The sequence below is a fragment of the Botryllus schlosseri genome, chromosome 14 (genome assembly GCF_051294905.1).
Source record: "Botryllus schlosseri isolate E-star chromosome 14, Bs_hap1, whole genome shotgun sequence".
Taxonomy (NCBI): domain Eukaryota; kingdom Metazoa; phylum Chordata; class Ascidiacea; order Stolidobranchia; family Styelidae; genus Botryllus; species Botryllus schlosseri.
This window is the reverse complement of record NC_137249.1, coordinates 2,651,202-2,677,638: the sequence shown is the minus strand read 5'-3', so window position 1 is coordinate 2,677,638 and position 26,437 is coordinate 2,651,202. Positions and strand designations below refer to the sequence as shown.

Sequence of the window (26,437 nt, the reverse complement as noted above, 5' to 3'; positions counted from 1 at the left end):
ACTGTCAGTGTGTATTTCACATCGTTTACGTCTGCCGTTGTAGTCCCACATACATTTCACAATCCACATGTATTGCGTGAGCGTGACCGATATTGGTTTTGGTTCAGAAGCGATTGCGCAACTACTTCGGAGTCATCAGAAACTACGGTATACGGATCTTCGCCGGACCCGCGAAACCAGAACGCTGGATACTGGTGATAGTGGTTACCGTGCATTATGGTCATATGACACTTTTTTCTTATCTGTACTTATGGACTGAATTCGAGAATAGTATTAATATGATTTCATCAGTCGTATCTACGGATTAGTCCTAGAATATAACATGATAGAGATGATTCGAAACGTAGTTCCAAAAGTTTACTTCATTAAAATCATTTTAAGACACCACCAGATTGCGACGAAATGGAAAGGGAGAAGTCGAAACGACTTGGAGTAGTCTGTCACTAGGCCCATTTACATGACGGTTTAAGTCAGCTTCGAAGCTGACTCGTCGATCCGACTCTCTCGTATTCGATGAAAAGAGAAAGGCAAACAGCTTCAAGTCGACTCGAGCCTCAAGCCGTCGTGTAATGTGGTTTACGATCGGCTTGAGTATTCGGCCATCGGCGTCCGGCGATTTTCGTTCGACGGCGCTGGTTTTTGCTGCGCGGGCTCTTGGCATCGTAATTCATGTTTTTCATCTGTTGTTGAGAAATTGGGCATACATGGCAAGGAAAGGCGGGGTTACTTTCTAAGTGCTCGCTTGGTTACGAGTGAATGCATGTAATACACCAGTACCGGTGTAGCAACCGTGCTCTGTTATGACAGTTTCCTTAGCGATTCCCTATGTGTTCTTTGAAATTTGGCTGGGACGCTTCGATCTGTAGTAGCCTATATATAGGCTTTATAGTTGCTGTCATCAGTTACATAAAATTGCAAACAAAGTAAAACGTTACATCTGTATTTCTACTTCTCAGACTACAGTTCGGAAGATATGTGGAATTGTGGATTGTACCGGTATGTACAATTCGACTACGACATGCATATGCATAGTGATCCGATTGAAGAAACGGCTGTGCAGTGTGCTACATCGATACGGGGATACTTGAACGATTGCTGCATTTCGTACATACTGTTCCACCGGCTAAACTGATGTGAGCGCGCGTGTGATACAATGGAGCTGGTGTCTCTCCCGGGAGGATGATATGGAGATTTATGACTCTCCTGGTCATGATGAAGCGCAGCGGTGTTATGGGATTATTTCTTTGTTTTGAGTTCTGGGTTATAGTGATCAGCTGACAGTTTTTATAAACATTCTTGGTATTGTTAGCTTCCTATTTGGTATATCATGCCGACAAGATGCTTCAATAAAGTCACTGCAGTAGTTTCTGTATCGTGACTCTTGAGTCACCCGCATACATGGGGTAGTCTGTTACAGAGGAGCTGCCGAACTACTAGAGGCCACGTGGGTCACTTGAGCGGTAATGACCTTATTTTGTTCGCATCGACAAGTCACAAGTGATGCCTGAAATATCAAAACAGTCGTTACTCCCGCCTACTCTACGGCCCATCTTCGTTGACGCTGAAAAAGCTAGCTGATAAATTATAGGCTACTTGCTGTTTTCCTCCACAATCATGATATGTAGAAGATTATTTTCCTCTACAAATATCGATACAATACAAATACGACCAAACACACATTGTCGTTGTACCTTTGCCCACCAGACTTATGCTACGAATATATATTTGTAAGGGGTAATGGGTCGGTCGTCCACGATACAGCTTCCTGAAGGATCATGTAAACAGGGCCCTTTTACGAGTCAGCTCGGAGATGTGGCTTGACGTCACCGGAGACGACTTGAACGCCAAGTCGAGTCGAGCATGTAACCAGGCCTACTGAAACCATATCTGCAAACGAACGCTTTGAGATACTTCGAAAGTGTTGAAGAAACTCAGGTAGAGAACATCCGCTGTCTTACTGACCAACCAACTAAATGGTTACAGGTTCGATATAAAAAATGCCAATCTTAAATTAAGATATAGAGAATTAATTCTGCTCGATGAGAATGCTCATTAAGACTGCCGACGTCTCTCAGAAGAACATGACGCCTATCTGGCACACCACCGGAGTAGACTCACAAGTCACAGCATATGAAAAATACTTCCATTAGGTAGACTTGACACCTGTGCATCTACCTGCAGACTGGTTGACAGCCGACAACAAAGACGTTAACTTCAATCCACACACTGGGACCTGCACTGTACAAGCATTTGAGATCTTTCGGTCTTTGAGTCAAATTTATTACTAACATAGTTACCGGTACCCGTGTTTAGGCAGCTGAAATACACGCAATGCTCAGGGTAGCTGAAGGAATGTAAGCCTTCACCATCTCAACGTACACAGAAGTTGTAAAATTTGTAAAGCAACTCACTAATCTTGCCATAACATGCTTCATTATTCAAATTCAAGTATAACATCGATAATGACACCCAAGCAGAGAGCAATCCTAAAATAGATACGATATTGCACACAACATGTAGGCGAATGAAAGACTAGATATATTTACGCCATCTATATGTACAATGGGTTACAAAGGCGATTCGTGAAAATACACTACAATGACCAAATTATCCGCAAACCATCTCAACTAAGTGAAGTTTCACTGTAAACAGTATATTTCATTAAGAACTGTAATTAGACCCACATCAACTCATTGGCTTTTGACAGTCTGAGCAACCCATTTATAACAGAGACAGAGCAAATACACACGCACACAAGCACAGTGGGATAAAGAAACGACAACTAGTGTATCCATATTGTGTGCAATGGGCATATATCTCCACTTTGTGAGGTAAGCAAAGGATAACGTGGACATGGAGCGGTTATACATTGAAATAAGACTTGCATTCATGATTGAAAATGAGTAGAACACTTTTCAAGTGCGTCAACCTGGCCTTGTCGCAATGATGTAAATGACAATTATGATGACAACCAGCATGACTACCATGACTCCCAGGCTGATCAGTCTGTTTTGGATGATTCTGTGAAAGAAAAAGTCTTTACGTGACCACGACTTGGATGACAAGATGAAGATGACAAAGAATATTATCTCTCCTCTATGGAATGCAACATTAATCAGGACTGGATTCGATTCAAGTGCTTAAACTGTCAATGGCATGGTATAGGGACCCGAGAAGCTATCTTCCGCATCAGATTCAATGAAAATATCTGCCAATCACAACTCCTTGCCACATTATAGACCAGGGGGGTTCCTAACCTTTTCTACACTACCCTATTTTTCAACCTTTTAAAATAATTATGAAACGTTATTTTAACCTAAAAACTTGTTTATACAGTAAACGGTGAGAACGATGAAATTATATAAATACAACACATAATTAACATAATAGTACATCACTTAGTTACCACATGCTCAGTTAATGTCATGGCTGTACTTGTTTTTACTCTGATAATGGCTTAATCACCAGTTTGGAGGAGGAGGGAAGTGAACTCGAGATCAAAAAGTTGCTCATCGCCGTACTAGTATTTGTAGTAAAATTTAATTTACTTCTTCGGACAAAAAGGAGTAAATATTTCGATGGCCTCGTCCCCTATTAAAAAGGCTCATGACCCCGCAGGTTAGGAACCATTATTATACGCCATCTTGTGTTGGTTTAGTTAGATTTATTTCAGAGCAGGGCAAGAATGCGACCCGGTTATATCATACTTTAACCATCTTCTGCTGCTGTGCACGCATATAACAAGGATAAAACTTTCGGGCATGGATAATATCTATATCTGTGATATCTCCTTGAAAAATTAAGAGCTACAGACATAGAGATTCAACTCGCGGTTGGCAAAATCGGGGAGTATGAAAAACAAGGTCATATACGGTTTCCGTATCTCCAGAGGTTGACGAGGTAACTGTTCACATAGGATAACAACCTACTTTACAAGGCCTATCAAATTCAAGAAGAGCTTCGTTAATACGCGTAAATACCTTCTGGTCATGCTGCTAAGAATTCTTGAGCTTCTTCCAAGGTTGTCATCTCCTTCACGTAACTAAAAGATTAAAGTAATATGAAGAATCGGAAGCTATAGTCATCCATCATTAACGACATTCCGAATATTATCAAATTACCAAGTAGGCCTACAATGAAAATCTGCCCACTCGATATGCATTATTGTATAGATGTAATTCAAGTACATGTAATCTATTAGGAAAGAATACTGTGGTATTATTCCATTGCTCACTTCCATTGGATAAGCTGGAGGCCTGATTTTTCATCGCATTTCCCCTATAGTGCCACACAATGGTAATAATTTCAAATTCATTGTTACCTAGGGTTACCATATGTCCTCTCTTTTCAAGAAATTGAAAATGTCCTCGGATGGCGCCCAAATGTCATCTTATTTCAGAATTTGTCATCTTTTTATTTAGAAACAGTGTTGAAATGCGAGTAAAAATTGTACTTCGACGTAGCGAACGCCAGGGCCGGAAAGAAAGTGAACGAAAAATACGGCCCGATGGGTTCTTTGGGAGCAAGATTGCAAAGTGACCTTTTTCCAAAAGTCAACTCGCCTAACACAAGTTGGAGATGGATATTTCGAGACTAGAGTCTCAACCCAATACTATAATTAAAAAAAATAGCCAAATGACCTGTTTTCTCCTCCGGTATTATAAGCTTTCAAAATTTTTAAAAAGTGACCTTCTTTTCGGATAGTGTAAGCATCGTTTTCTCACCCGTCCCCTTGTTCTGGTGATAGTTTCCCTGTCTCTCTGCAAATTGTCGAGAACGTCTTGTCCGAGCTTCTCAGTCTCAACCGCTATCCTGTATCCAGCCTCCAAACGCTTGGTGCTGCGTTCCAGTCGTTCCGTGTTGTCAAGAAGTCGTGTTCTCTGTTAAGGAAAGCGTAGGTCGACATCAAGCAAATGGGCGTGCTTAAAATTACTCGAATGGTAATCATGTATTAATTCTAATGATTCGAGTCGAGTAGTGAGAGATAATTTTTCTGAGTACTGAAATTATACGTTCCTTACCAAGCTAAGAAAATTACAGTTTCGAGACTATTTTCCTCTGTGGAAGCCTAGAAACCCCTTTAAATCGTATCACTGCATACGAACACATAAATGTTGTTTCGACGTGACACTGTAATGCTAATGAGTGCTGATTTCACAGGTGTCAAATCCTGTCTGCTCAGCTGAAATCGACTTTAATTTGGACCATGCAAACATTGCGTACCGGTCTTGTAATCAACTTAATGCAACCAAGCAATCCCGATCGAAGAAGAACGTAGATCAAGGATTAGGTTGGTAGAAATACGAAGATGCGTAAGCGAGATTCGCAATAATGCTTGCTCATCTGACGCTCGAAGAAATGAGTGTAAAGAGAAGCATGAAGGAATATCTACATCAATATCAAATAATACCGGACACTAAAATTGGTGATATTGTTGTGGCGTTACAACCAGAACCAGTATTACTTGAATACTCGACTCAATGCTTAGTACTCGATTCAGAATCAAACCATTCAGGTAGGCCTACTTGATTTTGCCATACCATCGTCAAAAGCAGTCAACCATATCAAAGTTGAAGACATTTCGTATTGCATGAAGCCATGAAAGTCCATAAAATGCAGAATTCGTCATAATAGCCTAGACGTAGTTAAATATAGTCCAGGTACTTTGTTGTTACTGAACACCATGATTTCGGATCTACCAGCAAACAACACCAGCACCTACAGGGTCTGTTAAAGCCGAGTCATCATATTCCAACAGCTCTTCTCTCATTCTTGAGGAGTCATGCATTTTGTGCTTTTTCTGGAATAAATCATATATGAAGTAACATGAAGTTGCATGCATTGAGGCATCAATCATACATACATCATACATTTGTTTGTCAATAATGACAACTGGTCTAATAGTGCCAAGATTTCGACGAAAAATAATATTTTATTAATCAAGTCATACGATGGGCTTGCAAACTTTTTGGGAAATGGGATAAAACTATTCACTCGGGTCCATGTTTCGTGTGAAATGACCAATCAAAAAGTATCAATACAGCAATCAACTATCAGCCGTCAACTGGAATATTTTCCCATAATTACAACGAAAGAAGAGGTCAATTTAAAATGGGATGCCAACACTAGAATATCTAGAAGGAAAAAATATTGTTCGAAGTCACATATGAACCACAACAGAAATTTACATCAAACTACTGATGGTATTATGCAAATGTAAGCATGATTCTCACCCCGCATTAGACCTGCTGTCTTAACATTGTGATTATGTTCTGGGCAACAGGCACATGAAATGTCTCCAATTCTCAAATTGATGATGTGTTCAAGAAAACCTTGTCACAATAGCATCATTGGAAAGAATAACATACACTATTTTCATGCAAATTTCGTACAACAAATAAAATATTTCTAGTTTTGTTCCAAATATTTGAATTTGATCAACAATTCAACATATTCCAGATATAGGTTCAGCGTAGGTGTGTCTCATATGTTACCTATAATGTCTAATATGCATAGACTAACAAACCATTTTATACACTAATTCTACTTTGCTGCTGCCGACTCGAATAAATATCACAAGTACCGTATATAATATAGTTACCATTCAAAATGTAAACTTCTAAAAACAAAATCACAATTCTTACCAATTCTGCTTCCAACTTTGAATATTTAGTCTGATATCCTTTGACGCTACTGGTCGCCTTGGCACGATCAGAATTTGGAAGTTCGCGAACTTCGAGAACCATCTGTTCCAGCTGATAATCAACAAAACCTTTGATATTCTGGATCATCACAAAAACATAACCGAATATATTACTAGTTCCTGAGCCTCATCCAGCTGGCGCTCTATATTGCTGATAAGTGTCTTTTTCTCAACTGTAATGAAATTTTTGATTAAAAAATAATGAATAAATAATAAACGAGTAATAAGGTGATAAGACTGATATAGTGAATTTATTCTATTATCAACAAACAAAAGAAAAGAAGACATATGAATACGATGCTTACCTCCATGTGACGTATGGACACTGCCAAGTCGGTTAGCAACAGATGCTATGATTGTGTCAAACTGCTCCTCGTAAGATGCGAATATTGTTGTCATTGTCTATATCTATAGATTTAATGTGGAAACATTCACGAATATATAAGATCTGCAAACGTGAGACGTTGAGTATAATAGATTCATTAGATTACCATTATCTCATTAGGGAAGGGAGGGCTAAGGCTAACCCAAACCTCTAGCCTGACCTCTGACGTAACCTACGGTACCTCAGCTGTCAGCCCCTTATTTAACCCCTAAACCAGCAGTTTAACTCCTTCCAATTGCAGTACCAGGGTGCAGGGTCCATGTATGGAATCGGTGTCCTGTGCTCACACAATTCTTTATTTTTTATTAATATGACTTCAACTTGGAGAATCATCGCTGCTCACCTGTTATGTTAGCCAAAACGTACCGATATTCCATTAGGGCCAGGGTTTAGGGTGCTGTAATCTGCAGTCTTGAAATTTCTAGCCATCTAATTGAAAATCGCAACTACTGTACATATCCCAGCAAGAATCCAATGTATCACCAATTTTGAGATATCGACCATACTCGGTATATTTCAAAGGTCTCCGGTAATATCTTCGTGAAGGCAACAGAGGTGGTCAAAGTAGTCATCATTGGTACTCAAGTAGAAGTAACTCCGTAAATGTTTACACAAGTTCAAATACAACTAGCGATTTCCAAGTCAGTGTTTGATCATTTTCTTAATCTAAGGTTTGAGCATTTGCATAAATAGTGCAAATAGACAAAACCGGCTTGAGAACTCCAAAAGAGTAGAAATACTTAGTAACTGACCACCTCTGGAAAGCAGACCACAGCATCAATGTGCAACTAACCCAGAATGAACATTTAGGTAAAGATCACGGAATTTCAACATTGATGTGATGCAATGTATTAGGGGTGGCTTTTGGGGTCGGCGAGGTGGGCGGTCACCCAGCCTCCTCCCTGGTCGAAGGGGCCCCCTCTTTGGTTTAAGCGCTTTTTTAAAGGAATATACGGAAACTTGATAAAGAAAAAGAGAGCGGGGCCCCGGACCTCGGCCACCTAAATGATACCGACTACAAAAACAGGCTAATCGAAGATGTAGAACAATCTCTTTCAACTGACTGCCAGCAAAATGATGTGGACGCACTATACGAAAAGCTAACAGTATCGATGCAAATGTCCACGGAGAATATACTCCCGAAATATAATAAGGAAAAATTCGGAAACATATGGGAAAGTGATCAAGCACTGAACGATCTGCTACAGAAACTGAAAGACGTGGGACGGAACAATCCAGACTCTCAAAGTGCCATAACACTCCTCAGAAAGAAAATTAGTAAAAGGAAAAACTTTTTGATGAACAGGCACTGGAAAACTGAAGCAGAAAAAATAAATCTAAATGCGATAAACAGAGAAACCGCAACTCTGTTCAAAAACGCTAAAGCACATGGTTGTACTCTGGGTAAAGGCAATACCACAATTTCCTGCCAAGCCAGTAAACTGGCTGAATTCTTCAAAAACCATTTTGACGAACAAAGAAATGAGAAATCGGATGGGATGCCAAATGATCTGGAAAACATTCCAAATGCTTTAAAGTTGATGCGAGAAAATAGTTCCACTATCGATGAAGACCCACCAACACTCGAGGAAATTAAACGAACTGAAGCATAAGAAATCCAGTTCAGACGTACCACCGGAGATTTTGAGAGCAATGGCGTCATCAAAATTGATCATGGATAAAATTACAGAATTGTTCCAAACAATATGGGAGATTGAAAAATTACCCCAATCATTCGGCCATAGCAAGCTAACTGCCATATGGAAAAACAAAGGAAGCAGAACCGATCCATCAACATATCGCGCTATTCAAGTTGGAAGTGTATTCTGTAAACTGTTAATACAAATAATCATATCAAGAATAGAGGAATGGTATAACCAGCAAATTCTCGAATTCCAATGTGGCTTTAGAAAAGGGAAGGGAACCGCCGACTGTATATATGTCACGAAGCAGTCTCAAATCATTGCGGAAAAAACTGATATACAAACATATGCCTTGTTTGTCGATCTCTCCTCTGCGTTCGACCACGTCAACAGAACCTGGCTAATTCAGTCGCTACGAAATCGAATCGGTGAGGATAAGGGAACCAAAATCGTGAACTTACTTGCCTCTCTATATCGATCCACAACAACCGAACTGAAAAGCCACCCTAACCAAACTTTTTCCACAAAATCTGGAGTTCGACAGGGCGGTCCCGAGTCCCCTATCCTCTTCAATCTTTACATGGACTATGCCGTGAGGGTTTTCCTACACAGAGTGGAACTAACCGATATCGCTTTCAGCCAGTATCATTTTCGCACACCGGACTATGCACGAGAAAATAAAAGGGACAAAAACTACCAAGGAACAGCTGTCAACATGGGCTCAGGCTATGCGGACGATCTTGAATTCTTTTTCAAAGACCAATCTTCTCTCCAGGAAGGCCTGAAACTGCTATCAGAAGTTCTTACTGATTTCGGATTACAAATTAATGAGTCGAAAACAAAAACTATGATATTTAACCACAATGAAGAACTGGCTTACCCGACTTCAATCTGCTCTCTGCATAATCATCATATTGGAAACGTAAAAACTTTCAAATACCTTGGGTGTATTGTTCACTATAAGGAAACGAATGTGGGAATAACCGAAATCAACAACAGGATCAGCTCGGCTCATGCAGCTTTCCAATCCAATAAATACCTGCTTCGAAACTTCAGAATTTGGATTGGTACAAGAATAAAATTTTTAAATGCTTTTGTGAGAAGTCGACTCACATATGGCTGCAGCGTATGGTCTCTTTCAGAAAATCAAAGAAACGTCCTGGATGTCTGCTACAGACAATTTTTGCGAAAAATGATACATGGAGGCTACACTCGAAAGGGAACCGGCCACGCCTTCAAAATTAGTAATAAAAGTCTTCATAAAATCTGTCGCACTGAAGATCTCTCATCCTTTATTGATCACCAACAAGCTAAATTTCTTGCCCACATAATTCGGAAACCTAATGATAGTGTCGTGAAGTCGATAACCTTTGAAGATGAAAGGAGAACCAAGAAAGGAAGACCGTCTGCAACGCTGATGAACAATGTCCTTAATCGGAACGATACCGACATCAGGACATTTTCGAAAGCAGCACTTTCACGCGAAATTTAATTTATATTTGAAATCTTTATTGCTGTGTCCTTTTTCGATGGATATTTCCATCACCTCGGTGATGGTCCTCTTAGTCTGAATGCAGACAGAGCTAGACCTATATATATATAGCGAATTATAGCGTATAATATTTTATAATTACACAATATATGATAGAAGAAGGCTCAGGAGCAAGATCAATTTAACATTTAAGCCTGCTTCGAAGCCGTGTTATAGTGTCATATACACATCACGTATTTCCGCGGAAATAATATATATGAGAGGGGTCTGGGGGCAGAGCCCACCAGGATCTGTGATTACATATTTATATGAGCCCCCTGGAAGTCTCGCCCATCCCCCCCCCCAATCGTAGGGCCAACACTGCCTGGCATGTAGGCTAATGGAAACCTATACACGTTATAGTACAACTAGGTAGCATATTGTAATCAAGATGGTGCTTTTTAGTCGCTGGCTTCGACAGTGAACATCATGCCATCGCGATTGCCAGCAGGGCTTTGGAGCAGCCGTAAATTTGCATTGCTCCAGCTCCGACTCCGGGGCTTTCTTCTATCATACATTAGCTTCGGCTGCAGCTCCGGAGCCGTAATATTACCACTGCTCCGGCTCCAGCTCCGGCTCCGGCTCTGAAAACTATCGAAGGTGTCTGTCTATAGTGGTGGGCAACCGGCGGCCTGCAGCCCATATGTGGCCCGCGACAAGGTTTTGAGTAGCCCGCGAGCTAATTTCCCATTATATTATCGAAATTCTGTTATATTATCGAAATTTAATTGCTCAGATTGTGAACTTGCAAGGCCAACCAAAAATATGATTAGTCTGGCAGCGACACTTGGGATGTTGATGACTAAAAGTTCAGTTCCGACGCGGCATTATTGGCAGATCAAGGGTCCAGTCACATTTTTAGTAAATCGTCGTACCATAGCCTTTATAAGGTTATGGTCGTACATTACAAAAAACTAAAAAAGTAGTAAAATTTTTCTTCACGCTCCGCGTGTTTAATTGTCACACGATTTCTTGCTTTGTAGCCTACCCCCACCTGAAAATGAAAAAACGCATGATTTAGCCGATCGAGTCGATCGAACTATATTCGCAATTACGAAAGAAAGTATTTTCGCGTTTGCGCTCGCGGAAAGATCGTCGACGATGAAATGTATGCACAAAATGATTGTCGTATAGCGGAAATCTTCGATATCGATATGTCCAGATGCCGGATACTCCTGTCCTTGCAAACTGAGCCCAGCGGGTGGTATACAGTCGACCGGCAATATACCCAAGTAATAGCCCAAGTATTCTAATAATAATATTAACTTTGGAAATTTTACGCGCCTGGCGCGGCTATCGTCAATTTTATGTGGCCCTTTAGCCGAAAAGGTTGGCCACCCCGGGTCTATACAGATTACTAATCTACCCGTGGGTTAGTTATCTATAGCAATCTAGAGTCTGTCAGCCGTCAGTAACATCGGATGCATCAACGAAGATATAGGTGCCGCCGTGCCTGCCTGTGACGTCATAATCAGTACTTGTCAATTGTCGATAACATGATAGATGCGCTGGATCGCACTTGCTGTGCCATTGCTGTGTACAGCATTAATATTATGATGCGGCGTTTTAACACTGGCACCGTATACTCGTTAACATTAAGCCATGCAGCTGAATTCAATTTTTAAATGTGTGATTATTATTCAACTGTAATTGTAGTAAGAGCAATATGGGCGCATGTCACGACCTGATCAATAGAAATTCGATTTGTACCAAATAGCGAATGGTTTGAAATTCGATATCGGTGCACTCGTTACCAGTCCATCCGGTGTCGATCAAGTTTATCGGAATATAATATTTTCCCGTTGAAACGAATCAAATAATCGAATTAAACACTGTGCCATGCACCTTGCACCATGCCCGTAGCGAATTAAACTATGTACATTTACAAGTCAGAGTGCGCGATAATCCGGGAATAGTATAGTATCAAGCAGACATCAAGAATGAATTCACAAAACAGATGATTACAAATTGGAAATCGCGTATCAAATCAGTATTTTGTCTCCAACATGAAATACCATGGGGTCCTGACATCGCATTGAGTAGCTCGAGCCGCGACAATTATATGATGAGTGTAACGGCGATTTGGGCTACTCTTCTGCCATCCCCTATTTACGCTCGAAAATCCTTACTGGAGTGAATGACGATCATGTGCAGTAATCAATTCCAATTCGCATGCATAGTTGCATACATAATAACACTGTCCAATTTCGCGGCCCGATTAAAAAAAATATCACGAAAGAACGAGTATTTGCTCATCCGCGATTTATAGCAACGATGAGATGGAATTTCTCGGCGCGTGCTTGTCATATCGACATGTGCAACAAAATCACGTTTTTATCCTCTCTCCCATTTCGCGTAATACATAGCGATCGTCATTTTCGCACCGTACAATTGGCCAACAAGGTTGTGCTGATGATTAAAATTTTCGGGTATGCCGAATGCCCACAATATTCACAGGCATATCTAGCATACCGTGGTTGGGCACTCATGTATGAAAATTGAACATTGAACATTTGACTGATGCGCTGCTGTTAAATCCCCAGGAACATGGTTAATCGGAAATGTTAGCTGCAAAGAGGACTAGATTCTCAATTTCGCGAACGCCTGCTGTTGAATTATGTGAACTCAGCAGAGATGGTTGTTGCATATATAATAGCATCTTATGAAATACGTCGGAGCCGGAGCTACCCCTCAAATAACTGGCTCCAGCCAGTGGCGTAGCAGCCACTTGGCGGTTCTGGCTCTGCGCCAGGGGCGGCAGGCTCCAAGGGGGCGGCAAAATGAGGCTGCACAGTGAGAGAGAGAGAGAGAGAGATGGTATTCTTTTTCGCCTGCACCATGGATATGCTTTGACGACGGAGATGTGGTACGGACTTTATAGTAAGGTCACCTAGTCTGCACCCCCGTTTTCTTTCTCCCCCGTGATTGCTGATCGCCTAGCGCAGTGGTTCTTAACCTTGCCCACAGCGCCCCCCAGGGGGCGCTGGCGACTTTGAAGGGGGGCGGAAAAGCTCAGGGGGCGATATGGGGGGCGCTGGGCTCAGGGGGGCGGTATGGGGGGCGCTGGAGAAAAATGGTATTGCAGTAGAATCTAAATTCAAATTTTAGAGCAAATTGCGAGTGATATGCCACAAAATAGCACAGAAATGAAGCTCCGGCGGGTGAAAAACGGTGATTTTAGCTCTGAGCGAAAAAATGACCTTTTTTTTTTTTTTTTTTTTTTAGTCATCCACCTGACGATGTGGAGTAAAAAACGTTATTTTGGGATCTGAGCGGAAAAGATGACCTTTTTTTTTTTTTTTTTTTTTTAGTCAACCGATCACAAAGTGGGTAAAATTAACCGAATTTTGAAAATGTCACTCCGGTTTTGCAAGTGGAAAATTTCTGAAAAAGTGTCCTCTTTTTTGATTTCCAAAATATGGTAAGCCTATTATTACATTCCTTACAATATGAAGTTGGGGGGCGCTGGAGCACGATAATTTTTGAAAGGGGGCGCTGGAAGAAAAAAGGTTGAGAACCACTGGCCTAGCGCGATAATCGCGGAAACTAGTTTTCGAGTCTTTGGTCTGACCCGGCCGGGGATCGAACCCACGACCTACCGATCAAGAAGCCGGACGCATCACCATTACACTTTCTCGCTCGGCACAGCGTACACAGCCGGCTAAAAGAAGCGTAATTGGTATTCCTATAGCTGGCGTCCCGTGAGGTAAAATTTAATCAAACAGGTCTCAATCGAAAGCTATAGTGTCGGGCTGATTCCGAGAACACGAATTAATATGTTAACATGGCGATGGAACCATTCTGAAATAGCCGTCAAGGCCTATTGTTCGGAGAGTTCGCAGAAAAAGGAGAATGCCTGGCGAACAATCAGAAGATGCTGGCCTCAGTGTTGTTGAAGAAGTTAGACGATGCATGTTTCAAGCTTTGGACATATTTAAACTTGAAGCTGAAACTAGGTTTACGGGCATACACCACTAAAATGATATGTTTGGATTTTTGAATTCCCACGCGCTGCTGCAAAGCGAAAGTCACAATTCATTCACCAGCGCTTTTAGAACCACTTATGACAACGAGGCAGACTTGGACAACTAGATAATTCTAGTTGTCTAATTTCACTAAATTAGAGCGAAATGTCGGTAATCTAATTCTAATCTAATTAATGAAATGTTTCTATGCTCTAATTCTAATTCTAATCTAATTTGTGAAATGTTTCTATGCTCTAATTCTAATTCTAATCTAATTTTGAAATGGTCCTATACTCTAATTCTAATTCTAATCTAATTTATTGTTTTCCTGAAAATGCCACAGCATTTTGCAGCGAGTAAACAAGAATATCCCTCTCGCAGAGTGAAATCCAGTGCCAAGCCGCCATCGCATTACAGTACACCGTACGTAGTACGTACGATCGTAATACTAATTGTGACGAATAACAACCATGCGTTAGTAGTTGGTACAACCTACAACGTCGAGGTCGTTTCTGCTAGTGCGCAATAGTGTTGTTGGGCACTGGCGAATCGCTTATGTTAAAAAACAACAATGATTTGAAACTGAAATCAATTTCAGCATTTCAAAATGCTTTACTTCGCGTTCTTCCAAAATCACAAATCAGATCACCGGCTGCGTGCGGCCAACGCATTGGTGAACCCTGCTGAGTGCATGACTACTTTACTAGCCAAGCTTGGTGTACAGACGTTAACCATTCTCATGCTTATGGGAACGCGCTGTGATTTGATATGAACTGAACTTGAATTTTGGTGTATTTATTTCTCATTCGCAATTTCATTCAGTTTCCAAGTTTTTACGAATTCCGTAATTCTAATTCTAATCTAATTTGGAAAAAGATGTGTAGCTCTAATTCTAATTCTAATCTAATTTGAAAAAGCTGAAAATTTTCTAGTTGTCCAAGTCTGCAACGAGGTGAACTTTTTGGAGTTCGCTGCGAAAATTGTCATGCCTTATACCTTCAAATTAGGGATCATATAAATCAGAAGATTGCTAGCTTTTCGTACAAACCAATATGCGGCCTCTAGGGCGAACACAAATTAAGATATGATCATATGAAGTTGTTCAACTTAAGATTTTAAAAGGGTTAAGAGGCTGGTGCGGAGCAGTGAAACCACGTTTGATCGTAGTGCAACAGCGTTTGATGTTTTACAGTGGTTAGTCAATGCAAAGCTACTTGATTCGACTTATTTATGTTCTACCTTGAATGATGATCGGCTATCAGCTCTATCCATTCTGTGTATAGAAAGAGACTACGTTCCAAAACATGAATTTGAGGATATTATCGCTGATTTTGCTTTGAGGCGGCTATTGATTTTCTATTTGCACAATACATTCGTTCACTATTTCTTGTCTTTATTATTTTTGGCCTTATAACGTTGAGACGGTGAGGCTGAGACCGGGCATATTATTTGTAATTATTTTATTGACAAGATTGCTTGAACACGAATCTATGTCGAAATATGCTGCGGTTTACTTAGGGGGGCGGCATTTTAAGCGAGAGCCAGGGGCGGCAGCACATGCTGCTACGCCAGTGGCTCCAGCTCCGGCTCCGGCTCGGGCTGAATTTTGTGTAGAGCTCCGGCTCCGGCTCCAGCTCCGGTAAAAATGCACGGCTCCGGGGCTCCGGCTCCGGGCTCCGGCTCCGGGCTCCGGCACCGGCTCCAAAGCCCTGATTGCCACATTCGATTTCAATCATCAGTAAAAACATGTCCATGTCCATTGTCCATAATCTCTTGTGTCTTATCGCATTGCAGGCTACATTGCGTGTCCTATTGTATGGATGAAAATATAATCTGACGATTATTGATATTATTGGTTTAAGAAATCAAGACGGACGATCAAATCTTCTGAAAGTTAAATCTCAGATTTACATAGGTATATGAGCCGTTTACAAGTTCAACGCAGTATCTTCAGATCCCGAAATCGTGAAGTGGGAACCTAATTGTCCACGCGACTGATTCATTTATTTGGTATCATCCTGCAATGAAATAACTATACGTTTATGGATGGAGATTACGCGCCGAATGTTCATTTCATCATGCCAAATAATCTTTCAAAAATGCGTGGAACTCAGACTCGAATAGTTTTTAAATGTCCTTCACTAGAATTTGTGTAACTTCGATACATAATTATTAGGGTAAGACTAAGCAAATAAAATTAGAAATTAGAATATAGCTTCATCTGCCATATGGTCTCTCCCATCGATAACCTACCTTATCTTATCGTTATAATTCATGTTTTTTCGTGAACGAGATAATATACAATACATCGATCGTCAGCAAGTAAATTGGGCGGTTATTATACGGTAATGAGGATGAATATTGCAGCATTTCTTTTCGCTTTGGCAGGAATTTCTGCAGGTTCGCTTTGTGATATATTTTCAACCCGCGTAAAGAACGCTAATATCTATTTTCAACAGCGCAAGGATGTATGGAAGGGCAAACGTACCCACTATACAATGGTGCTTGCTTGCCTCAGTATTATGTATGCGTGGGAGGTAAGAACTAGGGATGGTGTGAACCTCTGAATGGTTCAGGTTCGTGTGAACCCGAACCTTTTTGAAATGTTCTGTGTGAACGCGAACGTGAACCTCATGACGTCACGTGACGTAATATTGCTGATTCCAACTCTACATTTCAGTGAAGTGATGGCCAATATTATTGAACTGTACAGTATAGTAGGCCTACACGATACCTATAGCGACGACTCGGGCCATATAATGCCACAATGCTGAAGTACATATTGACGTTTCAAACTTCGCCAAATCTATCACCTGGGGCAATCAAATGATATAATAATCCCATAAAATCAATATCTTTCGTCGCTTTGCCAACAATTTCGACGAGGACTTGCAAGGAAATATATGCTTATTGCTTAAGCCTTAACGGTCTATGCCAGACCTGACAATGTAGTCGGCGTCTGAGTATTGCTATGTTGATATGAAGCAAAGTGTAAAACGGGTTTCTGTACTTGCTACCGATATTACCCCATTAACAAGTTATACAGTAGTAGCCAACACCCCAATCGCATGGATTTGGTTTTTATGATAAAATTAACATATGAAATAAAGATTGACCCCGTAGGCTGCTAGATTTTTTACATCAGACAATGATATCAACTTCATTGATTGGTTGAGTAAGCATCATTCGCTGACTATTCGCTCTTGATGTTGTGTGATTGCGGGTCAAGCTCACGGCAAAGAGTCAGGAAATATTCGAGCTCGTTTAGGCTAGTGTTGATTTTTTATGCTGCCAGCGCCATGCATATAGTGGCCCGCAGTTGAAATGCAATAAATTTCAACCAGAGGTGTTATAATGAAGTCAAAATTGTAATATATGAAAAAGGTTCACAGTGCAGAGCCTACCAAGGTTCGTTTGTGAACGTGAACCTCTAAATTTCCGAGGTTCACGCACAGAACGCGAACGTGAACCTCACGTTCACACCATCCCTAGTAAGAACCACCAAGACTCATGTGAGACGGCACGAATGCGAGCTTATGTTTACAAAATGGTTTAGGAAATGAAGTCGAGCAGTCTTGTCCATCCGGCCTCGTATTCGATGAGTCTTTCGGAACTTGCAATTGGCCTACGAGCGTACCCAGCTGCAGTGGGGTAAGACATATATAAACACTAAAACACTGATTAGTAAAACCTGCAGAAGTTACATATCCTAGTGTGTGGATTTTATCGCTTCCTTAACATTAAATATACTGATTGCAACATTTTATCAATCTTGCGTCGACAATATAATGCTTCAAAAAGTATTTCCATTGGGATGTATAGAAATATCTACCCTATACTTTTACAAAATATTAACGCGAAATTGATATCATTATGGGTGCAGGCGGTCGTGGACGGCTGTGTAGATGACTTCGGCAATCCTATAAACGGAATCTTCTTCACGAAATCTAGCGACTGCGCTGAAGGATACTACTATGAGTGCCTGGCAGGTGCTGAAATTCAACGGAAATGCAGCGACGATGACATTTACGATATGGATTCACTACAGTGCCGAGATCCCTCCACAGTGACCAAGGACTGCACGGAAAATAGCATCAAAGGTATCTTGATATTTTCCATCAATAACTATGTGACGTGGTAACGGTGATTCAATTGCTGTTGTCGAATGCAGAATAATCAGCAATATATAATAATACCGATTTTCTTTCTAAATACAACCTCTCTCCAAGTAAGATGTTTCAAAGTAGGCTTTATACTAGGGTTACGATACGTACTCCTTTAGGCCTATTTTCATCCTTTTTCTGTCCTCCGAGGACGCCGAAATGTCCTCCTTTTTGGCAATTCGTCCTCCTTTACAGCTTTTACAGCTAGGATAATGGACAGATTCGACTGGAAAATGGGCATAAATGACGCTAAATAGCTTTAAACGGACGTTCGAGCGGGTAATTCTGGGGTCGATTGAAATTGACGATCTCTTTTTAGTCAACACCACTAAATTCAAGTAAAATTGCGTAAATCGGGAGCCGAGCGAAAGTGATGGCTTTTTTCTAGTCATCTCCACAAATTTTCCAGCAAAATTAGCAAAATCGTCTGTTTTCATTCTTGATCAACCAACTTTGCTGATTTGGTAAAAGTGTCCTCCCATGCCGATTCCCAAATATGGTAACCCTACTTCATACACGATATGCTTTCAACTTGGATTTATAGCACAAATCCATGCCCAAAAATTTGTCAGTAGTCTATGCCAGTGGTTCTCAACCTTTTTCACCTCGCGGACCGGTAAAATTTTGAAAAAAAATGACTGGTGGACCGGTGAACTTTCAAAATTGAAATTAAGCCAAAATGTAAAGCATGCAGCCGTTTTTTGCAATTATATGATGCTAGAGAGTGACACTTAAAGGGTTTTGATCGTAATTAATTATCGTCATGACGGCATCCATGTGATTTTATGGTAGTCAGTCTGCTGAGTCGATGTAAAATTGCCTTATCCAGATAAACGTGCTACAGCCGAGAGTCGTTTACAGTGTTTCGTGCCGAAGGCCGTGGTTTTAACCGACCACGCCAACTCGAATAATATTCTTCTCGTTGACAATATCGATACAAGAAGCGTTTCTGAGTCGGACCAAGCACCTTGTCGTGCTACCTTGCTGATTGCCCACTACCACCGGACGCATAGGCTACTCTGGCAACTACGAATACAATGCGTGACGCAAGAAAACACCTTACAGCAACTATACCGCCAATCCGTGCCTGAAAAGCACCTCGTCAGCCCACCCCCAAAAGCGTTGATCTTGTGCCCCACAGGTCGATAAAGCCACAGTTGAGCGGATGTTTTCACTCGTACTTGTGAGCACATTCATTCTACTTAGTGTAAGCAAAGAGTTTAAGTAGCGAAAATTTTTCATCATTCATGACTGAATCGGTTTTCTCGCTGCCGTATTTTTGGCACGCTTTTCGGAGTCCCATATTAGCCCAATCTTCATTATTATGTGTTGGTACGTCATAACGCGGTAATGGCTGACGCCCAAATGCCTATTTCTATAAATCATGCGTATTTCTCGGAGAAGGGCACCTAATATGCAAGACATTTAGTGACACTAAATCGCGCAAAGAGCGAAAAGAAATTGAAAAATGTTGGAAAAAGTTTCAAAAAAAAATACGCTATGATTTATGTTCATCATGGTTGTAATGACTCGAGTCAATTTGTGTATTGACTCGACTTGTACTCGAGTCATTGCACATGACTCGGACCAAGTAATATGACTCGAGACTGGGTCTACCAAGACAGGCATTTCATTGCAATTTCGAAGAATAGTAAAGTTATCACGCTGATATTATTTCGTCTATCAATACCGGAACTTGAAAATGCTACCTGAAACTATTAAAAGTGAGGAAAATGAGGATATTATGAATGAGAAGCATTCGATATCACCGAGTAGAGTTGTGAAAAGCGGGTTTCACATGACATTACCTCGAAACTGAAAAGTCGACACAATGACTTGGACTCGGACTCGAGTCAAAACACTATGACTCGGACTCGACATTCTACTCAGTGACTTGGACTCGGCCTTGACTCGGTGGTGAATTGAAAATGACTCGACCAAAATTAAAAAAGTGAGATTGACTTGTGACTCGGAACCTTGTGACTTGGTTACAACCCTGATGTTCATTTGAAAAATAATTTCGGGTTCTTTTCAAGCTCAGCCCTTTTCCAATTGGGCGGTTTAGGGTGCCCCGGTTACGGTCCTGCACAAAATGAATGAATCGAAGACGAATGCTCGCGCAAACTGCGCTGTTTAGCGATGAGTCAGCTCGTGCATGTTCTGTACTTGTCGCTCGCATGTCGTCAAAGGACACGTCTTGAACTTTAAGTCAAATCGAACATGTTTCCAGCCCTAGTGTTACCTCAAGAAGTTCTGAATCAGTTTAAAATTTGATGTTTTATTTATTTTATCAATGGACAAGCATTTTACATTGCATCTTGAATTTAAGGTATAAAATTGTAGTATAGCCTACCTGGCGGACCGGCAGGAATGTCGTCGCGGACCGGCACCGGTCCGCGGACCGGCGGTTGAGAACCACTGGTCTATGCTATATCTTATGTCTATTACCGGTGTAGCATTAGCAATCACGTATTACTTTACTTGAACAGCGTAATAATCATACTGCTTGCATGGCATTGCGTATTAATAACCTCAAGTGATAATCATTTGCTGCTAACCAAATGCAGAATCGATCGAGTAGGCCTACCGCTCCAGACGATAGATTGGCCTTTCAAATCTATATTTCAAGTATTCAATATGAATTTGATGATACCTGGACGTAAATAATGCGATTTTCTTCGGCGGGGTTACCAATACACTGGGTTCCTCTTCGTATTGAGTAATCGATAGTTCTCATTGATAACTGCTGATATTTCAGATACCACAACACCGCCTCCTTTCAATGTTACGACCCCTTTCGAAGGTAATGATATATACGTTAATTGATGCTTCGTCGATTAGATTTATAGTAGTGTATGAATCTCGCTTTTTCAGAAACCACGATGGTACCTTCTCCTGCACCGATTAGAGGTTAGACATCGATACACTCTGAATACTGAAAAGCAATTGATGCATCGACGCGACGCACATATGAATATTTTACCTAGCTTTCAAATATGTTTAGTGGATAGTTACGTTGGATTCGTGATTGACAACACTGGCTCCATGACGATCGAGATAGAAGCCGTAACTGAGTGGATCGCCGGCTGTGTGGACGAAGTACAGTCATCTTGCAAGGATGTGCCGACTGGCGGTTGGATTATCATATCGTACAATGATCCCAGTAAGAAAATACCTGTGAAGACTATAGTACGATCGTTGCGGGTCGCGTGTTGGCGACCCCGCCTGATTTAATCTAATTGTAATAATCACTATTGCCGGTGTGGAACAGTTCTGAAGTTCGCGTATAACTCAAACTCGTTGCGGGCTCAAAATACTTGTTTCTTTCATTTCTCTTAAAAGGCTTCGCGTCCCCTAAGAAACTTTCACGCCCGTCTAAGGTATTCGTGCCACCTTAAGAGCCAGTGTATTATATGATGTTTCCTATCGTCGCTGCATACAGGCTTATTGTTTCTTTACCTAAGACTAACAATTCAACTTTCTCAAGTGACAACTCCAGTCGTAGGACCTACTACAGACGGCCAAGACATATTGGACGAAATTGAAACATTTTATGTTTATGGCGGCGGCGACTGTCCTGAAATGGCAATGGACGGACTCTCGGTTGGTGGCGTTTTTATTTCATTTTCTCGTGAATTAACAGATTAGTACCAACTCAATGAAGGACCCGCAGTAAAACGCCAAAAGCGTAACAAAAATAGTTCAGTGTTCATGAATCAGGGTTTGGAGTCTTGTATATTAATCAGCTTATGTTGCTATAGTAAGATACCAAAAGGTGAATAAATTATGAATTCAAACTATCATTGTGACATGATGAGACTGTACCAGAGGTGGTCAGTAATGGACTACTTCTACTTTTCCGAGTATGACTCGAGTATAGAAGTTTGGTCCACGAGCACTACTTACTCAAATGTTTATTGTTTCTAGACTACTTCCTCTTTTACAGTTTACAGTTTTCAGTTTTTCAGACAAAATCTGGCCTATAGAATACTTACTTTTTATTTGCCTCTGGAACTCCCTTGGAAATTTATGACGTGAATTCTACTTCTACTAACGATAGGGTTACTATATGTGCTCTTTTAAGAGGATTTGTCCTCTTTTATCAATATATTGAAAGTGTCTTCAAAGGACGCCTAAATGTCCCCTTTTTTAAGAATTTTCAGACCTACTCTTATTCTAGAAAAAGTGTTAAAATGCGCTCAAAAGCGAAAAATACGGTGCGACGGGTATTTCGAAGTAGAGATGGGAAAGATGACCTTTTTCAGTCAACACAGTATTATTGATCGAAAAATTTTCAAAATCACCAGTTTTCTTTTCCGGTAGGCTACTAGAGCTTTCAGAATTTTCGAAAAGTGTCCAGTTTTTCGGATCGCAAAATATGGTAACCCTAACAAACGATGACTACTTTGACCACCACTGGATATGTTTACGTGGATTGCATGCATATAGTAATTTCTATTTCATCGTTGAAATATACTTCCGTAATCATATTTACTATCATCAAGCAATACACGGCAGAAACTATCGCGAGCAAAAATCTGATTATGACATATTTGCTCCGAGAACAGTGTAGTGTAGCACCCAGCTATTATTATACGTTAAGAATTGATAGCACCGAACTTTCAGTAATCGTCCACGCCGCTTAGAAAAGTCCATAATGCAAAATCAGCAGTTTTAACACCGTGACTGTACGTCTGTAATGCAAAATCCTAAAGTCCATAAATAAGATCATAAATACGACAAAAACTATTAGATCATAATGAAAATACAACATTTTAAACATCGTTCTGTATCCACCCCAACAAGAAAGTGGCGAACGCTGTGCCAGACAAAAACGACGGCTGCAAGATCTACCTTTTCACGGACGCGACCGCCAAAGATGGTGCACGAATGAGCGAAGTAACATCGCTTTTCGAAACCAAAGGTGTGTTAGTCACTTTCAACTATACATTTATGAAGACCATCGACATCCTTTTTGTATAGGGTGCTCTCTCTAATACCGGTATTAACTGGGTGTTGCGGGGCCTGTCCGTCACCGTGTGACACGACCGGGCAAGAATATTGCGAAGATCACACGATCGACATCTCCACTGAGATCGACAGCGGTACGAGTGGTAAGTTGGTTAGCTATCAAATCGTATAATCGTTCAAGTTGCAAAATAATGCATGCATGTGAAATGATATTACAGGTTTCGACAAAACGCAGTTCTATCAAATTGCTCAAAGCACGACTGGGAATATCTTTGTTCTGGATAAACCGACCAGCAAAATGGACATGTTTTTCTTTCTGGAGGGTGAACTTAACATGGGTAAGATATAGTACTGGCAAAATCCAATTATTATGGTTTTATTACGCCGTGTAGTGAAGAACTTCCATGACATTTAGTAGTTCGAATGTGATCACAGTGATACATGTAGCCCATGTTTTCAAATTTGCAGGATTCTGTCAATCATCGCAAATCGCAGGCCCGCAACCAGAAGGATACGATAGCAAAGAAGATGTGAGCCTTAAAATTTATAAAAACATACTCCCGCTGCTATTTTGAATGCAAGCCCTAAAATTCATATTATTGAATATATTTGTGTACACATGTTACCGTTATTTTAGTGCGCTGCTGCTGGAATGTGCTGGGATAAGAGTGTGAGCAGGTGCTATTGCACGGACTTCTGTGCGTAGATGGTAAGCGACAAACTTTATTGGCTCTACGTTAGCAATTACACATTTCTAATTAGGATTATATAAATGTTTAATTTATTATAAATATTTATAGATTACTAATACTATTATTAATATTATACATCATTATATAACCTGCTGGATCAGTGGTTCTCATCTGGCGGTCCGTGAGGCATTTTCAGGGGGTCTGCAAAGCCTCAAAATAGTTGGTAACCTAATTTATATTTCTTTTTTAATTCGGAAAATTACGAGGCGGTTTCGCTTCATTACTAGTAAAACTCCAGAGCTCACATCAACAGAATGACTATCTGAGATGAAATATCCTACTGTGTAGAATTATTTTCATTGCTAAATGGTCAATACAAAATTTTTCTGTGTTGGGATGTTTTGTTGGGGATTGTGAAAAAAAGTTTGATAAGCAAGGTCAATGACGGTGACTTCGAAATGTTTACGAAAATCCACTTTCTCCTGTGATATACATATCCATTTTATCCGTAATAACTTCAAGATGAGATGCTAGATATAAATGATCATGCTTGACGTTACATGTACATTAAAAAATTTTGTTTGACAATTTTAGTGTCATATTTGTTGTGATCATACCCAAATGTGTGGTCGGAGGCGTTGCGCGTCATAATTACATTCGCCACCACTTATATTTGTGAAAATGGATTTTCGGCACTCGTTTATTTCAAATCGAAATAGCGGGTTTTCAAGACACGACCGCATATTTCAAGAAATGTAGTTGCAGAACTCGCTTTGAAATAATAGAAGTCAACCCAATTTCTACATGAATAGTATGATCTTGTTTTCAAGAAAAGTCATTCTGTTGCTGTTTATCACTAAGCCTACAGTTATCATTTGCACGAGACAGATGTTGATTGCACGATAATTGCGCTAAATTTGAACTGAAAATTCTTGGGGGTTCGCGGGGTCCGTGACGGTCCGAAAGGGGTGCGCGAAGACAAAAAGGTTGAGAACCACTGACCTAGATCAACACTCAACCTGTCGAAACATCTTGCATCTCCGCTGTGCGAGGAAAGCACGCTAAATCGTATATAAGTAATGTCTGTTTGGACAGGGTATACTTTGAGTAAAGGAAATTAAGTCGCTTGCTGTCATTAATTGCTCAATTTTGCTGGTTGCAGGTCAAATACAGGCTTCTGTCGAATTAAGTACGCCTTGTAGCAGTGGATCTTAACCTTTTTGACAGACACAAAATCTAATCCGTGGAAACCGTGGCGACCCTAGTGTTGACCCAACAATAATGATAACAGCTAAGCCAGCTGTTTTTCTTACGTCTGAGCCGGTTGTTTATCTTACCACGAAAGCCCGTGATAGATACTTACCTTGAATGACGGACACAAGATCCACTTTATGGTAAATCACGCAAATTGCTGAAATAATTCCTGTTTTAATACAAATCCTTGCTTGTTAGAAGTCCGGCAATAACTGCTGATGTGTCTATTTTGAGCTTGGCCACCATATTTACGGCAGTTACTGCTGGTGCCGAGGAAACCAGAAATTTCAATATCTAATGTATCGGTCCGATTATGGGCAAATTATTTTTCCATTCTAGACAAAAGTACTCTCCCCAATTAGCGCATCAGCGAAACGTGCAATCAACACCAGAAAATTTGAGTCTAAGCAATGCATAATGGAGGTCGTCCAGTCGTTACCGTAACTTGTACAATGTACATTGCCACAGACGTTTTTTAAAATCGTCGTGAAAAAGATCTCGGCGGCGCATTTGCGTACATGATTCGACCCCGCAGCATATATGTTCCAGCGTACTGCACCATATATAGAAAGATATATTGTTTAATTAATGAGCCTCGCAGTCGGCTCTTATCGAAATCCACAAACCCAGGCTGTGCAAACCGAAGGAATTCGTGTATAATCTAAAATTAGTACATTGAGTATACAAGCCATTCATGCTCGCCTCGGTTATTCAAATTTGTTGTGTCATTGGCGTCATATTTGGTGATACCAGCACTGTTGATATACGCAGTTCATTTGAAATTTTTACTAGTTACTGGCGATGATATCCGGGTTGATTTCAATACGAATATATCATTCAATAGCATATTGAAGTTCTGTACCTCACAAGAGCCTTTTGATAAAGGAATAACATCTATTTCTTACCAGAAAACTTTCAAAATGTACTGTACGCATTATAACAAAGTGCTGATACTTCATTATTTCCAGATCGAGATGCCATGACAGCCGAAGTTCAATTTCCCCCGACGATCGACATTTGGGATCGGTCTATATTCGTAATTAGGCAAATGTACAACTGGACTGTTAATGTTTTACGGTGACGGTGCAATAAATTGAAATAAATAGCGACAACGCGTTCAACTATAGATA

General features: G+C 40.6%; 2 protein-coding genes, 1 long non-coding RNA gene and 1 pseudogene across 5 annotated transcripts in view; 2 read left to right on the top strand and 2 right to left on the bottom strand.

The window, feature by feature from the left end:
• LOC145456182 (protein SSUH2 homolog) overlaps positions 1–26,437 on the bottom strand; it is a 107,405-nt gene that overhangs the window by 49,566 nt on the left and 31,402 nt on the right. The window lies entirely within an intron of this gene.
• On the top strand, positions 92–1,787 carry LOC145456223 (uncharacterized). The gene is made up of 2 exons (XR_013920531.1): positions 92–996; positions 1,061–1,787. It is a non-coding gene; the product is annotated as an uncharacterized LOC145456223 (long non-coding RNA).
• LOC145456201 (vesicle transport through interaction with t-SNAREs homolog 1A-like) lies at positions 2,259–7,177 on the bottom strand. Its single transcript, XM_080334290.1, has 7 exons — positions 7,009–7,177; positions 6,818–6,876; positions 6,645–6,755; positions 5,723–5,800; positions 4,725–4,880; positions 3,981–4,042; positions 2,259–3,021 (listed from the first exon to the last, which is right to left on the bottom strand). Exons 1-7 carry the CDS (start codon positions 7,100–7,102, stop codon positions 2,925–2,927), a joined length of 657 nt encoding a protein of 218 aa, XP_080190416.1. The 5' UTR covers positions 7,103–7,177; the 3' UTR covers positions 2,259–2,924.
• Positions 16,501–26,420, top strand: LOC145456216 (uncharacterized; annotated as a pseudogene). Its single transcript, XR_013920523.1, has 13 exons — positions 16,501–16,627; positions 16,687–16,764; positions 17,784–18,327; positions 21,149–21,193; positions 21,265–21,300; positions 21,395–21,553; positions 21,878–21,993; positions 23,197–23,314; positions 23,374–23,504; positions 23,580–23,699; positions 23,830–23,891; positions 23,999–24,070; positions 26,276–26,420. The product of XR_013920523.1 is annotated as an uncharacterized LOC145456216 (transcript).

Bases quoted from the DNA above. Each gene is read 5' to 3' on its own strand.
- LOC145456201 (XM_080334290.1), bottom strand. From the start codon at position 7,102: ATGACAACAATATTCGCATCTTACGAGGAGCAGTTTGACACAATCATA. The intron at 5,801-6,644 runs GTAAGAATTGTG...GATTTATTCCAG, and splicing joins CAAAGTTGGAAGCAGAATTG to AAAAAGCACAAAATGCATGA. The intron at 3,022-3,980 runs GTATTTACGCGT...TTTCTTTCACAG, and splicing joins CTTAGCAGCATGACCAGAAG to AATCATCCAAAACAGACTGA.